Source organism: Lissotriton helveticus, chromosome 9, assembly GCF_964261635.1.
Source record: "Lissotriton helveticus chromosome 9, aLisHel1.1, whole genome shotgun sequence".
NCBI lineage: Eukaryota > Metazoa > Chordata > Amphibia > Caudata > Salamandridae > Lissotriton > Lissotriton helveticus.
In genome coordinates, this window is record NC_136070.1 from 911,553,501 (window position 1) to 911,571,228 (window position 17,728).

The 17,728-nt window shown below is 44.8% G+C and overlaps 1 protein-coding gene across 1 annotated transcript in view; it reads left to right on the plus strand.

The window, feature by feature from the left end:
- Positions 1 to 17,728, plus strand: part of LOC144781987 (thymus-specific serine protease-like) — a 115,614-nt gene that overhangs the window by 92,918 nt on the left and 4,968 nt on the right. Inside the window, exon 11 of the mRNA XM_078661087.1 lies at positions 3,197 to 3,342. Coding sequence (XP_078517213.1) covers positions 3,197 to 3,342 — 146 coding nt within the window. The remainder of the gene's footprint in view (positions 1 to 3,196; positions 3,343 to 17,728) is intronic.

Consider the following 17,728-nt stretch of genomic DNA (forward strand, 5'->3'; position numbering starts at 1 on the left):
CCATTATACCACCTTTGTAGTAAATACTTTTAAAATTGGTTAAGTTTGTGTAATAAATTTCATGAAACTTCCGGGTCACGTGACCAAAATAAACACGCATTTACGTAGGAGTCATCACTACGGGACTTCGTTGCAGCACACGGCGTTTTGCAGAAATGCTTGCTCTTCCGAGGAGATTTAACTCCAAGTAAGTGCCTCTAAATCCAGTTCTCACTCGTGGATCTCGGTTTTTAATAAAATCGAGTGCGCTTATAACCCAGTGCCGTTCTTGGTCCCTCTTGCTTCTGTCAAAAGTTTTACGCTGACAGAGCAAATGCCCCGAGAATTCAGTCCTCATTCGTGGTCCATGTTTAAAATCAAGCGTGCCCATTTTCAGTCCTGACTTAGGGTCCGTTTCGTTCTTGTGTTAAATTGTTATGAAAGGTACAGTAAAGTCAATTTCACGTAAATGTAGGCAGTTTTGTGTAATTATCCAGAAATTTTCCAAATGTGTGCACACTTCTTCCCAAGGCCCTGGCATTCTTTAGAAGATACCTCAATGCTCCATGGGACCCATTGATGGGAAGCCTTTTCTCTGGGCCTTGACGGTGAGAGTGGTTACTGGGCAGTGTCCCTGATAATCACTCTTATTTACCACTTATTTAGAGTTGTGGCGCAGCGGCCAGGGTGCCTGACTCCGGACCACGCGGTTCACGGTTCAATCCCTGGCACTGGCGGCAGGTCAGCTCAACACCATGTGACTGGGCAATAGCTTTATCTTCCCGATGGCCCCCAGCGCCGGGACACCTCTCCGGAGGTAACTGTGCGCTTTACAAATGCTGGTATTTCATTTCATTTCACCTGTGTTTATAGGCATCAGTTAACACTGCACGTCCAGAACCAAAGTTATGGCTTTTGTACACATGCTTGTACAGGGTTACTAGAGGGGTGAATCTGAGATTCTGTATGACACCAACCAAGGAAAGCCTTTGTGTACCTCTGGGTACCTGCCAGGCTAGAAAACAGGCGGAGAAGGGCTTTTTATTTGCCTTATGGGGGCAGAATGTTTCCAAGCAGAACCTGTGGTTCCTAACACACGTGCGCACCCGAACACATGTATCGGTTTTGTAATAAAAAGGTAAATTAAAGCACAAATCGTAATAAAAATGTAAATTAAACCACAAATCTTAATCATTATAAAATCATAACATGTGGGGATAAATGAACAATGGTGAATGGAACCTGTCATGGAAATCTTGGCACATTTTGCACAGACTGAAAAAACAAACAAATTGTGCAAAGCAAAAAAATAACATCACAAACAACGCCCACTTCTGTTATTTCTGTATATTTGCAGTACATTTTTATCATGAAGGGTGCAACATGGCATAAGGTTGGATTTTGGGGAATTTTGAGTAACAAGTGTAGTGCAAAATGTATTAAATCACGTGAGTGACTACAGTGTAATTTAAATGTTGCTGCAAAATTTTGCATAGAAATAGGCATTCGCATAATTGTTTGCTTTTTTCAAATCAAGGTCACTTCTTTGTAAGGGATTACAGTAGCTAGGTTACGTTAGATGTATTTTATTTTCCTGTCTGTATTTATTTTCAAATATGGACAAAAAAATTGAAATTGGGTGCTTTTTGAGTGATTCTAAATACCCTTTGCATGACTGCCAGGTAAATAACTGTGTGGGTTGATAGGTAAGGCTAGTAAAAAAGAAAATAATTTTTGTGAAGAGACTTAAAGAGCAGTAGATATACACAAGGCTGATACTGAAATGTGCATATTTTCATATAAGTGCATTGATTTATCTTCTGCAGGTGTTCATATCACTGAACACTGGCAGGCATTTAAGCATGACTGCATATTTATTTGTTAAATAAATGTAGAAATATACCAGTTTCAGCTTTATTTTTATTACAAAGCCCATAATAAATATGGATAAATATCGATAAAGTTGCCCAAAAATAAATATGGATAATACAGACAGAAATGTCCCAAAAATAAATATCATAAAACAGAGAGCCCTATTTATCATTCCATCAGCAGCCAGGTGGGCCATTTCCTTATTTGCACAAGGGCCCCTGACATGCTTGCTACACTATGGGGTGGTATCGTCGCCCTAAACAAGGTGGGCAAACGCCACTATGACCTGGTTGCCCGGAGGCTGACGACCACCAGCTGAGGGGTTTCTGATGCAGGGGCAGCTCAGTCTCTATCGTATGAACCCAGCAGTTTCACTACGTCTAAATTAAATGAGAGACCCTTAGATTGCTGCGAACTCCAAATGTTTGAAGAGTCTCGTTGGATTTCCTAAGAGCAATTCCAGTAGTTTATTTATAGATCTCTCGCTGTTGACAAATGGTGTGTTTTAATAAGTGAAAGATCGATGGGTTATGAAGTTAAATGGGTGTGTCCTGAGGTCTTGCCAAAAAACATGATGGTTCTGTAAAAATGATTCCTAATTTTAATAAATATTGAATTGGTCGAGAAGAGGACGCAAGTAATCATAGCTTCATAGCCTATCATAGGGCTTTTCCCCCGCCATGCCAAAGCTGCTTTCCTGTGACTTTAATCATAGGTACCTCTTATGCATAGTGATTCTCAAAAGAGGCCATGCCGAATTCTAGGCCTGCGTGCTGTATTTCGTGCCAGTGTGGTGCTGGGCCACAGCTGATGATAGGCATCCACGCACGTGACACATTGTTTGCTCTCGGGTTACTTGGCACCATGGCCTGTGGCATCACTGATTAATTTCTGTAGGGCGCTCTGTAAGGTAGGCCTTGGCTGCACATCAGGTGTGCATGGACACGGAGCCCTATGCATTCAATGAGCATTGCAGCCTTCCGATTTCAGTGCATATTCAATTATATGAGCCGTGCAGTGCTCTAGGTCTGTGAGGGTGTCTGTTAGCAACAGCTAACCACTCACAAACAATGTTTATATACCAATTGCAAATTTAAAAAAAATTAATGCCAGTAACTCAAACTTTAATGCTGCGAGACCTATTGCATTGCAAATGCTTGTTTTAACAAGCAGTGCGTCATTGCATACCCCTGATTTAAAGCTACTCCTGTTTACCAGCTCTCTTCGCCAGATCCCACAACTCCGTTCTCGCCTGCTTTCCCAAGTCTGCCTGTCCCCTTTTTCATTTAAGGGTGTGTTTTTCATTTGTTAATTTACACAATGCTTGCTTCCTCTTTGATGGCAGGTAACATCGACCCCTGGCACGCCTTGAGTGTGCTGAAGAACCAGTCTCACTCAGAGCTTGCAATATTTATCAATGGGACAGCCCACTGTGCTAACATGGGTTCCGCCAGGCCCATGGACCCACCTTCCCTGAAGAAGGCCAGAGAGGTAAGATCACATATTTCGAAAGCTTTAGTGTTGCTGTGGATAATGAGCAGGCATGAATGAAAGTTGTTCACAGTTGATATCTACAAAGTGAAAGATGTGTATAGGTAATGTGCTGCCTTCCTTTGGACCCTGCCAAAGCCCTTGGGTCAAAATGACAGAAACTTTGCAATAGTGCAAAAATGGTGGCCGATATTGTACTATTTTACTGCTTTTGTAATATGGAATGGAATAAACTCATTTGCTCACGACAAATTTGCACCTGAGCAAGGTTGAAAATCAATTAATTATGGGACCACTGCTAAACAAATATGTGTCACTTGTTTGCGTTTAATTAATAAGCCTAATCAAAATACTTTTTTTTTAATGAATTACCTCATTGTTCCATCATTCACATTTGGAAAGGGAAGTATATATATTTTCTCCAGTTGTTATATGACTATGGCAGAAATCATGTGAAACCAGTTGTGTCATGTTTTCTGTGAGTCAAATAACATTTGCTACCGCCCGTATCGCAAAAATAAACAAAATATAGCAAATGGATTTGCCCCTTACTCATTTTTTTTAAACTAATGCACAGTTTCTGTGACATACCCAGTGATCTGCTAACAATTTGTGAAAACTAAGCCTTAAAAGTGCCATTTAAATTTCAGCTTTAAAGGCCTACTAAACAATAGTACTCAGGGAAGCCAGTTGTTCTCCCAGCCGCATAAAAACATGCACCATCCAATTACTTATACTCCGCTTTGTACTTGGCATATCATTTCTTCTATTGAGACCAGTCCAATCTATGACACATTACATTTTTACCCTTTCTCACCTTTTTAAATAACCTCTTTATTGTTTGTCAGAGAATAGTCCTAGTGTTTGGACAAAATGCTAGGTGTTTTAGAAATCCAGTACTATGCATTGAAACAGACTTTTGGGTAAATCTTACCTAAATGGGCCCCAAAAACATATTGCGAGAAAAGGTCTCAATTGAGGCTTGCGTTCCCCACCTCAAAACTGTTCCTTTAGAGTCAAGGAGATGTCTAGAATCGAGAGATGCACCTGGCTTACAATTGGAAGTAGAATTGTGCCACTCCCTTCAGAATAAAAAAAATCCCTTGTAGCAGAAAGAAAAGGAATGTTGGAATCAAGTTCAGAAACTTGAGTCTAAGGGCTGACTTCAGAACATGACACCCCAGCCCATCTCTGCCCAGTCCCTAATATTGCAGAGTGTGGGAGATTGCTCAGCTCTCATTTGCACATCCATCAGTTCCAGATTTTCACTCAAGGTTCAGCATACAATAAATTATGGAGCGATAGGCGGTGAAGATGAGAGGTGGTAAATGACATGACAGAGAGATACTATCCAGGCTTTAATTAAAGACCAATTTCCCACTGAACATACATGCATTCAGCACTGCTCAATGGTAAGTTCTGAGCAGAAAGAGTGAAATATCTTGCAGTGAAATCTTACTGCACATTAAAATGGGCCACAAAACTTCCCATAGGGCTCGAAAACCCGCTTTCACTGTAAAACGGGAAACGTTTTTTCCCATTTGACTATACAATCTACAAGCCCGTTAAAATTGCTCCTTTATTTTCCTTGACATTTGACAGTAGTGATAGTGCTGTAATGATTGAGAATACTCCCAAATTGAACCCCACCTATACTTTAGGTTAGCTAGATTGATCATTCGTGACTTGAGGCAGGTTTACCTGCTCTACAGGTGATGTGGATGTCTGTGGTTAACATTTAATTTGTCTACTGACTCTCCCATTGTAAACTCGGACAGCTTCACATACCCAGTTTTTCCTTTCCCTAAAGTGTGTGTTGTGAAGTGTGTTCTGCATGCGTAACACTAGGAGACTCATCGGGGATAATGTGGGCTGGAACTAGATGGTGGTTTTGCTGCCAGTTGGCCTTATCCTCTGTCAATGTCACAAGCTATATGTCCTTTTAACCTTAAAATGTAGTTAACTTGAAACGCATCACCCTACCAGTCCAGTGTCCCTCTAATTATAAATACAGCCCTCCTTGAGCGAATGATGCAAATGAGTCTGGGGAACACTGATACTCTGCCTTCACTAGAACAAAGCAAAGCTATACCAGGTACCGGTCCCTATTATCATTGATCTGCCCTGTGATCTGGTAGTAAGCGCCAGGCCAAGAAGATGACCTGTCCCAGCACCTTGGCTTGTAAATCCATATTTGTAAAGCGCAAACTACTCACCCTTACGGTCTCAAGGCGCTGGGGGCTATCGCGGAAATTTAGTGAGCTATTGCCCAGAGTCACATGGTGCTGAGCTGAGCCGGAGCCGGGGATCGAACCGTGAATCCTGTGATCCGATGTCAGCTGCCCTGGCCGCTGCATCACCTGTCCTTGGCTTGGAATAAGGGGAAGTTGAACTGGCCAGAGGAATGAGTGGAGCATGCCCCTAACCAAGAGGACAAGAAGTGAGACTTAGCAGCCTGAAGGGAGTGTTGAGAATGCCTCAAGGAGCTGAGCTGAGGAGGAACCATGAAGAGATTTGCGGACTATAAACCCAAGAAATACTTGCACCATCAGAGATTCACCGATGTAGATGCCATCAGAAAGTCCTCACAGCCTTACCAGAGGCAGTGACAGTTCAGTGCCATTGATGAGCGGTCTCAGACCCCCATGCTTTTCTATGTGTGAAATGGGTGATTGTACACGGCCTGGCCCTACTAATGAGTTGCATGAGTGGAGCATGTCATTTGCCTCTTCAAAACAATTATTATTTTGGATTCCCCACACCAATGTATGGCTAGTTCCCTCATGCCCTGGCCTGTGTCCCTCTTTATGGTATCTTTCTTGGATATCTATTCTGTAAAGCTGGTGCAGGTGATGGAGAGAAGATGAAGGGCATGCCGGAGAGAAAAGAGAGAGGGAGGATCGATACCTGAGAAAGTTTCCATGAAGAGGAACCCCACACCTCTCTCGAGAACATGATAGTGTCTCCAGTGAGCAGTCCTGGATCACGACATTTCATTTTAAAATGTTGCAGTGGGTCCTGCATGGGCTGCAGTCTATATTGCATACATTTGTTCTGTATTTGTGCCATCACAGATTGGATTGCATGTGTGGGTCTCCACACCAACACAGAGTCATTTCAACTACCTTGTGATCCCTGGCCTGCTCCTGCCTTTCTTCCACCTAACGCCGATCCACTCTCCCTCTACCATACTATTTTGCAAAGTGATGGGGGGGAAAGAAATACCAGCGAGAGGCTTGTACACAATTTTTACCCTGAGCCCATGACAGCACATCCCATAATTGGTCCTAGGTCACAAGGTTTCCTCTCTGAATGGTGAATGGGGAATTGGGCCCATATTTTCTGTATTTTAACAGCTTTTGTTGCTTACACAGATGAGTTTGTACTTCTGCTTCCCCGCACCAATCTGAGCCATTTCAGCTTTTTGTTACCTAGACTTGCCCCAACACACCATTTTTCTCTTACAAGTATTAAATGATCAAGAAAACAAAAATGGAAGCTAACCCTCTGTAATCAATTATCAAGAATATGAAGGAGTTTGAGTAAATTTAGGGTGTACTGTAGAGCATTCTCTCAATTGTGAGCTCATAAACCATGTAGCAGAGGTAGGAGAAACACCAAAAGCCTGCTGTCTACAAAAAACACTAACAAGCAAGGGTAGAAAAGACTAGTAGCCTTCAGAAGCGCCTGAAAAGTCCCAATCACCTATAAGGTAATAGCACATCACAGTAGCGGAAGAAAACATATACAACATCTTCCAGCTTGGCAACCAGTCATTATTGCCCTATTTTAAATCCAAGTACAGCAAACAAATGGGTCATAAGAGATCAAGAGTTGGTGCTGCATGCTCTAGACTTAATCCCACCCTTCAAGAAATGTAGAAGGGTATTCTCCTCAAATCGACAAGCAGCAATGCGAGTATAGAGCTCGGAACGTCAGCTTGAAGTCGACACCAAATGCCCATTCTAAGGATATGGGAGAGGTGGTCGTTTTTCATGTATCGGAATATATATTCGTTGGCTTGTACATGGAAGACGGGCTAATAAAAACACACTTTTGGTTTAATGTAATGAAAAATGTATGGAAGCCATCCACCCCTAAACACAACAAGGGGCTTCACATCAACTGTAACAGAGACAGACATGATTCATCCCTTCTAAATTCCATGACATAGCGATGTGCTATTGTTCCACATGCCAGACACCATGTTGGCGCCTGCAGCACTAACTTGGAAGATCAGTGGTGCCCAACAGCTAATTATTCAGGACAAATTGAGTGTATTCATGCAACTGAGCAGTGGTCCCCTCAGTGATGGCAGAGGAAGATCAGAGATGGGGAGTTCCCTTCTTCGAATCTCTTCTTCTGCAATAGCTGTTTGCCTCATAACAAGCTTGGGGTCCTCACCTGGAACAACTCGAAGTGCAAGGCAAATGTTTAACCCTGTAGCGATTTTTACTACAACCCTATGCTGTAACTAAGAGCAGTCCATCTATTTATCTGCCTATGCATCTAATCAGTCGTTTCTTTCTACACTCAATAATGTCAGCCTCCTTGATTTAGTCTATGCACTAACAATGTATTATCTGAACAGACTTGGAAGGAAACAATCCATGGCACTTTCAAATTAGATTCAAATCATTTGGTAGAACTTCATGATAATTCACTTATCAGAGCAGACCAGCTAATTAGACACTTTTTGAAAAAGCACAAGTTCATTCTGAACAACAAAGTGCTTGGGGACATTTTCATTGCTGGAGGACAATCTTGATCTTGTTGACCACAAAAACAAGGAGCACAAAATGCTTAGCATTCATTTGCAGGTGGGTCCCAGGGTTAAATTCCTAGGTAAAAGCCTTTTGATAAATTAGTCAGAAAAATGTGTGGGCCTTTCTGCCAATTATCATGCTGAATGTGCTAATCAAGTTGAAACTCAAAGTAAAGTGGATTCTCGTTACACTGATTGGGCACATCTCCTGTTCACGTTGTCTTGCAAGTTCCCATACCACTGCCGTCCTTTGCTGAGCAGTGATCTTGGTCAAACATACCATGAATACGGTCATCTCGATCTTCATCTGGCTGCAAGGATAGATTGGAGGAGAAGAAGTGTCCTTCTACAAGAAACTGCATGTCTTTGAGTGGAAAACTTTTGTATTTGCTGCCTGGAGCAGCACATAGATTTATGTATGTGTCATGATGAGAAAGTAGTTGGTTATCATCCATATTTAGCTAAATTGGAAGTTCGCTCTTCTATAAATGTACATCTGGTAGCAAACATTGCTCATCGCAAACTAAATTGGTTGGCATCCTTTTCATCATGTAACTAGTGTAGATTTTTTAAAGCACCTTAGAAAATCGGTTTCCCCTCACAAAGCCTGTCCAGTTGTTATTTACATATAGTCCTATTGTTTTGCTTTTCAATAGAGGAAATAAACAAGCACAGTATGCTGGTATCTGCCATTTATGAGGCAATTTAGTTTAATTATATGTTTGGAATATAATGAGCTCTGGGACTTTAATTAGACAGTGACAAAACGTACCCTATGCTTACCCAGAAGCTCGACATAAAATAAATACTTTTACTTTGCAGATCAGGCCGAGGGGTTGTAGGTCTTTATTTTATAGAATTTTATAGAATGTTGTGCTGCTTCTTAGTGTGTTTCTAAGTAGCACTCTGTTCGAGGCATATGAGCTGCAGATTGTACACTTTTCATAGATCGCCATCTGGTGTTGGGCTCAGATGATTGCATGTTGTTTTTGTCTTCGAAGAAGTCTTGTAGTCACGAGACCGGTGACTCCTCCTTCGGTGTACAGTGCGCATGGGCTTCGGCTCCAACGTTCGATTCTTTTTTTTCCGCCATTGGGTTTGGATGAAACTTGCAGCGCTCCGGTTCGGAACAGTTTCCAGACCCCTTCCACGCGCAATTACATTCACCGACTGTATTGTTTCGATTGCGTGCCTTCGACGCGCACCTCGAAGGCCACCATCACTCTTCGACGCCTGCGAACCTCGACGCGGGCAGGTGGGCCTACCCGCGCCGATACAGACGGACGTCGATGGAATGTACTCCCTTGCTAAATTTCCATACTTGGACCTCCATCCTGTATGCAGTTTCTGCCTCTCTCCAGAACATTGAGAGGACAATTGTGAAGCCTGCCTTTCATTAAAATCGAACAAGACTGTACGGGATCGTCGAGCTGGACGCCGAGATATGCAGCGAGGCTCAGGCTCCATTCCGGACATCTTCCAACCAGGTTCAGATAACCTTCCGGAGCCAGAAGAAATCGTGGACTCCGAAGCAGACGTCTCCGATGCTGCGGCCGATGAGGACATCTCTTCTGCTCAAAGGGACGTGAGTACTGAAACCCCGACCCAGACCAAAACAATGGAACCGGTAACACCTTCGCCTTTGGGTTCAGGTTTGCACCGTACCAAGACTTCGAACGCCCTGCCCTCGGGCTCGGCACCGAAGGACACACAAAATCCATCCGGCTTGAGCCAACCACTCAGCGCCAAAAAACCACCCTTTGCACCGAAGGTACAACCATCCGAGTTGCCACGCCCTCTTCCGTCGACACCGACTAAGCACTCTTCGCTGAAACCTATAAAAGACCCCTCGGCACCGAAAGACTCGGATAAAAAGTCGGCGCCAAAGCAACTTGATCAGGCATCGACACCAAAACAGCCGGATAAACCCCTGGCACCGGAAAAACCAGATAAAACTTTGGTACCGAAACAAACTAAAAACATTTGGCACCGAAAAATATAGAAAAGACTTTGGTACCATCAAAACACAAGGCACTGAAAACTTCGGAACCGAGTAAAGCTGCTGTATCGGACAATGTCTCAAAACACCCAAAATCATTTTCTAAGGACAATTCTTCGACGCCAAGCAAGTCTGTGGAGTCCGAAGAACTTTTTTTCCCAGATCCAAAGCAGACTACTATATTTATCCACCCAAAGACTGGTCATATAGTCAGCAAGCCACCTGCACAGAGGAAACCAGAACATTAACCCCAAATTCCAGTTCCTCCAAAGAAAAATCATAGATCTACTAACACTTCTCCTCCACCTTCACCTCCACCGCCTGTTAACCCTAATTTAATAATTTCACCACCACACTCTCCAGATTTACAGGATCGTGATGATTCACAGGGACATGGAGATTTAGATGAGGATGTAATGCCATTAAGTCCTGTTAATTCACCACAGGAGCCAGACCCAAGGCATGATTATAACACAGATCCTGATCTAACAAATGATCCAGATTTCTACCCCTCAAAGCCGTCCCCCACAGATGATAATGTGGGGTTTGCACAGCTTATTAATAGAGCAGCTACATATCATAAAGTCAAACTTCATGCAGACCCTGTAGAAGAAGATTTTTTGTTGGAAACTTTTGCACAACAGCAAAAATCTACTCATGTCTTACCTATGCTACAAGGCCTTATCAGACATGCTCCTGAGGTGTTTAAAGACCCAGTCAAAGCTAGGATTCTTAACCCCAGAGTGGATAAAAAAAATACAAAGCAGCTCCTAGCGACCCTGTCTACATTAAGGGCCAACTTCCCTTAGATTCATTAGTGGTAGCCAATGAACGTAAAAGGGCAAACTCCCAGGGATCAGGTGATACATCACCTCCTGACAAAGAATCTAAGTTGTTAGATGCGTCAGGTAAACGTATGGTGTCTCAGGCTGCTAATACATGGAAAATTGCAAACACACAAGCCCTGCTAGCAAGATACGACAGGGCTCACTATGACGAGCTCGAGAAGCTCATTCAACATCTTCCACCAGAGTATAAGGACAAAGCTAATGACCTTGTACAAGAAGGGAAACAAATTACTAATACCTCAATAAAATGCGCACTAGACGCAGCGGACACCGCGTCACGTGCTATACATACTAGTGTGCTACTACATAGACACGTATGGCTTAGAGTGTCCTGTTTTAAGCAAGAGGTGCAATTCTATACCAACCATTTGATCAACTGCACCTTTTTAGGTCGAGGCTACCGTCGCACTGCGAAGCAGTGGGCGGAGTCGAAGATTTTATGACTTCAACAGTGGGGATTTAACCCGCCTCTCTCTTCCATTGGCTAGCTTCGTAAATGGAGGATAGCCATTGGAAGGGAGTTGCGTCACACATTTGTAGTCCCGGCTTGAGCAGATTTGTGGGCGTTTCTTTAACATTTTTTAAGCCCCGTCTCTTTTTCAGAGGTGTGTCTTTGTGGGTGTTTCCTTTTTTTTTTTTTTTTTTTCTTTTTTTACACGGCTGTTTTTGCGCAGTTGGTAAAGTCTCTGTTGCCGGGATGGACGTAGCGATTTCTGTTGCCGGGGATCTCACACACGCCAGGCAGCCCGGGATGTTTTCCTTCACCTCCGCCGCCTCCCCCTCGCCGCCGGGCTGCACCCCTCCCTCCCTCTCCAGCGGCCATGCTGCCTCGGCTCAACACACACACAATGAACTCACGCAGCTGGCAGGCAGCGAGTTACCTGTCTTTCCCACGGCGCTCTGCCCCAGCACCACCAGGCGCACGGTGCGAGCGGGGGCCAGGCTGACGGAGCGCCGCAGCGGCCGGGGCAGAGGGAAGGGCGAGCTCATGGTGCCCAGGCTCAGTCAGCTGCTCCGTCCTCGGTGCCCCAACGTCTCCGCTGCCCGCTGCTCCCTGGACCCCGCTCCCTCGGTCTCTCCTCAGACTCCGATGCGGCGAGCACGCTGGCTCTGGCGCAGCTCCATGTCCCCAGCCTCGGCGCCTGCACCCTTCTTCTGCCCGGATCTCTGCTCTGGGAGTGGCAGTGGACATCTTTTCCTGCCTGCCGGCCTGGGGGGAGCGGCCGCAACGTTTTGGAAAGGCACCGGAGTGCCATAAAAATCACTCAGGCGTCCCGCAGCGGGGAGCCACTTTTGCCAGCCCTAGTTGTTTTTTCCTGCCTGCTGGCCCAGGAGGAGGGGCCACGACGTTTTGGAAAGGCGCCAGAATGCCATAAAAATCACCAAGGCGTCCCGCATCATGGGATGCACGTGGGTCGAACCCGGGGCTTGCTCGGCCCAGGCCAAGACGGGCCAGTCTTAGCCTGGCATAGCCCAGAAAAGGCTGCGCTCGGCCACTCCCCTTATTGTTGATACCCGGATTTAGGAGCTCTTGGAACCGGGTGAGTGAGCACGCCCTCAGCATTTCAGGGTTTTGCCTGTGACTTTGTGTTTGTGATCTTGCACCCTCCTAGTTTGTTGGTTTCCTTAGTAAAGGAGCTTCTTTTCATTCAGCCTTTAAATTTAGCCAGTCTGATCTGTGTACTGTAGACCGCGTATTGTGGACTGTGGACATTCCCCTAACATGTGAAGAGAAAGGCGGAAACCATGCTTGGGGTTGACAAGAGGTCCAGACCTAGAGCCATTTCATCGATACTGTCCTTCTTGAATCAGGCGGTTGGGGCCTTTACTGATGAGATCTCCAGTGCAGAAATAGAACTGGCAGCCAACCGCCGGTACATAACACAAGACCCAGTTGCTCAAACAGGAGGAAAGTTGGCCCTACTCAGTCGCAGATTAACGTTGGTGCTCCATCTACGCCCCTTCCCCGCCTAATGTCCCTTCAGTGAGTCGCCCGAGCATCCAGGTTTCCCAGTGTGTGTCAAGGGAACAACACGTTGAAATGCCCTGATAAACCTGGTAACCTGGTTAAAGTGGGCGCTCCACGTAAAACTGTTGCCCCGGGTCAGTCTTCTTCTGTTAAGACCATTCTTCTTCTGTTAAGACCAGAAAGAAGACCACACCTGGCCCCAGAAAGGCTCCAGCTGTGCCGTCGCCTACCATTCATACAGTGTGTGGTCAGATCACAATAGAGCGTCATTTAAAAGTCTGGAAACCAGGATCGTTACAGCTCCTAATGCCTTTGACGCTCGGATTACCTCTCTTGGGCAAACTGTGGGAGCGGAGCTGGCAAACGCCACCCTAGTAACAAATGATTACAGGAGAATAGGGCAAACTGAACCTTTTCCAAAAAAACACACCCACACACGCTGGATTACCCAATAAGGATATGCGAGCTTCTCTGGGGCTCTCGTTTTCCCACAGGCAGTGCACAGCTTAATGAATGTCTGCGGACTTCATCAGGACCATTAAAACTGTCCATAACATTGTGCTAATTAGTTTATGAAACGATGTACTCCGTGTTCCATTGCAAAAAGAAAAGCATTGCTTTTCTTCCACTTCAGTTTCTCCGATGCCAGTTCTTAAACTGTTGCCAACTAAGTATGAAAGTTACAACACGCCAGCAGTTGCTAGGACTGCAGGAAGCAGATTGATGTATGTGCCATACGGCCACATAGCCACGATGTGTTGAAAATAGCCACAACGATGTATATGTGTGCTAATAAAAAAGCGATACAGTACAAACAACACTAATGAGTCTATAGACTATACAGAAACATTCTTGAAGGATTGTGCCCTTACAATGCCGTGGGCGGAGGTTGCAGTAGACTAGAAGTACTGAGCTCTGGGTGTGTTGAAGGTTGATTAACATTTGTGAACAATTCCCCTAACGTATGATATATTGCAGAATATTCCAGAAGAGCTCATTTCAGCCCCAGTTCTGCCACTAACATGGCACCCTGTCAGGACCAGTATATTGCACCTCACCCCAGACATAACTCTTGGACACTGGCAACAGTGTACTAAGTGGCGCCACACACACTACAGTCTTGCATGCAACCCTTTAATGTGTGCTTCGTGATTTAGTTTTTTTTAAACTCACCCTCCATGTGTGCCACTGCACTGTTTTTTAATATTTTGTTTACTTCTAATCCTTCATTTGTGTGTGTGGGGCGCTGTGTGTGGGGGGCTGTGTGGGGGGCTCTGTGTGTGTGGGGGGGGCTGTGTGTGTGTGTGTGGCTCTTTGTGTGTGTGTGGGGGGGGCTCTCTGTGTGTGTGGGGGGGGCTCTGTGTGTGTGTGGGGGGGCTCTGTGTGTGTGTGGGGCTCTGTGTGTGTGGGGGGGCTCTGTGTGTGTGTGGGGGGCTCTGTGTGTGTGGGGGGGCTCTGTGTGTCTGGGGGGGCTCTGTGTGTCTGGGGCTCTGTGTGTGTGGGGGGGCTGTGTGTGTGGGGGGGGCTCTGTGTGTGTGTGTGTGTGGCTGTGTGTGTGTGGCTCTGTGTCGGCGACTACTCTCTACTACTCTCTAATGCTTACCTATTGCCATTTTAAATGACAATACCATTTTTTTTAAAATGAAAACAAATGTCATGAGCAATGCCAATAGCTCTACCTTTAATAATGCCGAGACCATTGCATTGTAAATGCTTGTTGGACCTGCAGTCGATGCATCTTTAGAAAAAATTAAAAAAGATACAGAAACAGCAAAGTCTATGGGTGCCCTACAGTCACCATCTACCAGAGGTTCCTTTCGTCGCTCCTTTTACAGGGCAGGGTCCAAAACTAACACATCAGAACACCCTACATCCTCCTATAAGAGTCCCAACCAAGCCTCCTTTTCTAGGGGATACAATAGAGGAGGCTACAGAGGTAACAGCAACAAGGGTAGAGGCAGAGGTAACAACACCCGCAACTCCCCTAACAATAAACGGTGACTTCCCTACGCTTCCCCCGATCATCCCACTCCTGTCCGGGGACGCATCTCACAGTTCCTACCGGTCTGGAATTCCATCACAACAGACAGGTGGGTAAGACAAATTATCCAGTATGGTTATTGCCTGGAACTCACTTCTACACCCCCCAACATCCCTCCAAGACAGCGCCCAATGTCATTAGACCATCTAACGCTACTCAGACAAGAAGTCTTGGCAATGTTACAAAAGGATGCAATAGAGCCAGTTCCTCTAATTCATCAAGGGACGGGAGTTTACTCCCTTTACTTCCTTATCCCAAAGAAAGACGGCTTTCTAAGACCAATACTGGACCTCAGATGGCTAAACTGTTACATTCATTCAGACCCACATGGTCACTTTACAACAAGTGCTTCCATTACTGCAGCAAGGCGACTTTCTCTCCACTATAGATCTAAAAGACGCCTACTTCCACATTCCAATACATCCCTCTAACAGGAAATATCTCAGATTTGTGGTAGAGGATCAACACTACCAGTTCAAGGTGCTTCCATTCGGAGTCACCATAGCACCCAGGGGCTTTACCAAATGCCTCGCAGTCGTTGCAGCCCACCTCAGAAGACAAGATATTCATGTCTTCCCCTACCTAGACGATTGGCGTATAAAAGCAAACTCCCAAGACAGCTGTGTGCAACACACGCTTCAGACAATACAGTTGCTTCACAGTCTAGAATTCACGGTAAATCTAGCCAAATCCCATCTCCAACCATCTACAATGCAACAATATCTAGGGGCAACAGTGAAGTCTCTCACAGCCAAAGCTTTATCCCAATCTCATCAGGATAAATGCTATACAAACACTAGTTTAAAGATTTCAACCGCAACACACTCTACCAGCAAGAGTGTTCATGCAACTAATAGGAATTATGGCATCATGCATTTTTCTCGTCCCTCATGCAAAACTACAAATGCACCCATTACAAGAATGTCTAGCACATCAGTGGAACCAGGCTCAAGGTCAACTAACAGATTTGGTGTTGGTAGACGACTGTACCCATCGCTCTCTGCAGTGGTGGAACATAAAAAACCTTGCCAAAGAGCGGTCGTTCCTCGAGCCACTTCCACAGCTAGTGCTAACAACAGATGCGTCGCTCACCGGATGGGGAGCACATCTCAAAAACCAAACCACTCAAGGGTTATGGACCGCTCAGCAAAAACAATTCCACATCAACTATCTGGAATTGTTAGCAATCTCTCTGGCGCTAGAATCGTTTCAACTGCAACTCCTCAACAAAGTTGTCTTAATACGTACAGACAACATGATGGCAATGTATTACATACAAAAGCAGGGGGGGACACACTCTCTCGGGTTATCCCGTCTAGCACAGAGCTTCTGGAGGTGGGCCATTCCGCGAAACATATACCTCCTAGCAGAACATGTACCAGGAGTACACAGTTAAATAGCAGATCTGCTCAGACACAACAGATCCACAAATGTGAACTTCATCCTTAAGTTCTTCTTCCATTCTTTCACATGTGGGGACAGCCAGACACAGATCTGTTCGCCACACACAAAAACACAAAATGCCAAAACTTCGCATCCAGGTATCCACACCCATTGTCCAAAGGCAATGCTCTTTGGATGAACTGGTCAGGAAAATTTGCTTACGCTTTTCCGCCTCTCCCACTCATTCCATTGTTGGTAAGGAAGCTCCAGCAGTTTTCCCTGACAATGATCCTAGTTGCTCCAACATGGGCAAGACAACCATGGTTCACAACTCTGTTGCAGCTATCAGTAGTGCCAAATCAAAAGCTGCCCCTCTCTCCCAGGTTTCTCACTCAGAACCATGGAGAGATGAGACATCCAGATCCATATCAGCTCAACCTGGCGATCTGGCTCCTGAAATCCTAGAGTTTGGATACCTCAATCTTCCACAGGAATGAATGAACGTTATCAAAGAAGCTAGGCGCCCTACAACAAGAGCGTGCTACGCTGCAAAATGGGAAATGTTTGTCATTTATTGCTCTAACAATAAAATTGACCCACTAGATGCTTCCACTCAAAACATCATTTGTTACCTTTTGCATCTACAACATTGTAGTCTAGCGTATACATCAATAAGATTACACCTAGCTGCCATAGCAGCCTATTTGCAGAACAGACATCTGTCGCTTTTCAAAGTTCCATCAATTAAAGCTTTTATGGAAGGGCTTAAAAGAATAATTCCACCAAGAGCTCCACCCTCTCCAGCGTGTAATCTAAATATAGTCTTTACCAGATTAATGGGCCTTCCATTTGAACCTCTACACAAATGTGAACTACAATACCTTACTTGGAAAGTAGCATTTTTAGTCACCATCACATCTCTCAGAAGAGTGAGCGAACTCCAGGCATTAACCATACAAGAACCATTCTTACACATTCATCATAACAAAGTGGTTTTTAGAACAAATCCTACTTTTCTACCTGAAGTAGTGTCTGCCTTCCATCTAAACCAGTCAGTTGAGCTACCAGTATTCTTTCCTCAACCTGACTCAGTGGCAGGAAGAGCGCTACATACTCTTGATGTCAAAAGAGCATTGCTCTATTACATAGAAAGAACAAAACCATTTAGGAAAACCAAACAACTTTTCGTAGTTTTCTCCCCACCTCATTAAGGCAATCCTATATCTAAAACAGGAATTGCAAGGTGGATTGTAAAATGTGTACAAATATGCTACCTTAAAGCTAACCGCACATTAACCATTCCCCCTAGAGCTCATTCCACACTCAAACTAGGGTAATCTATGGCATTTTTAGGAAACATTCCTCTAGATGACATATGCAA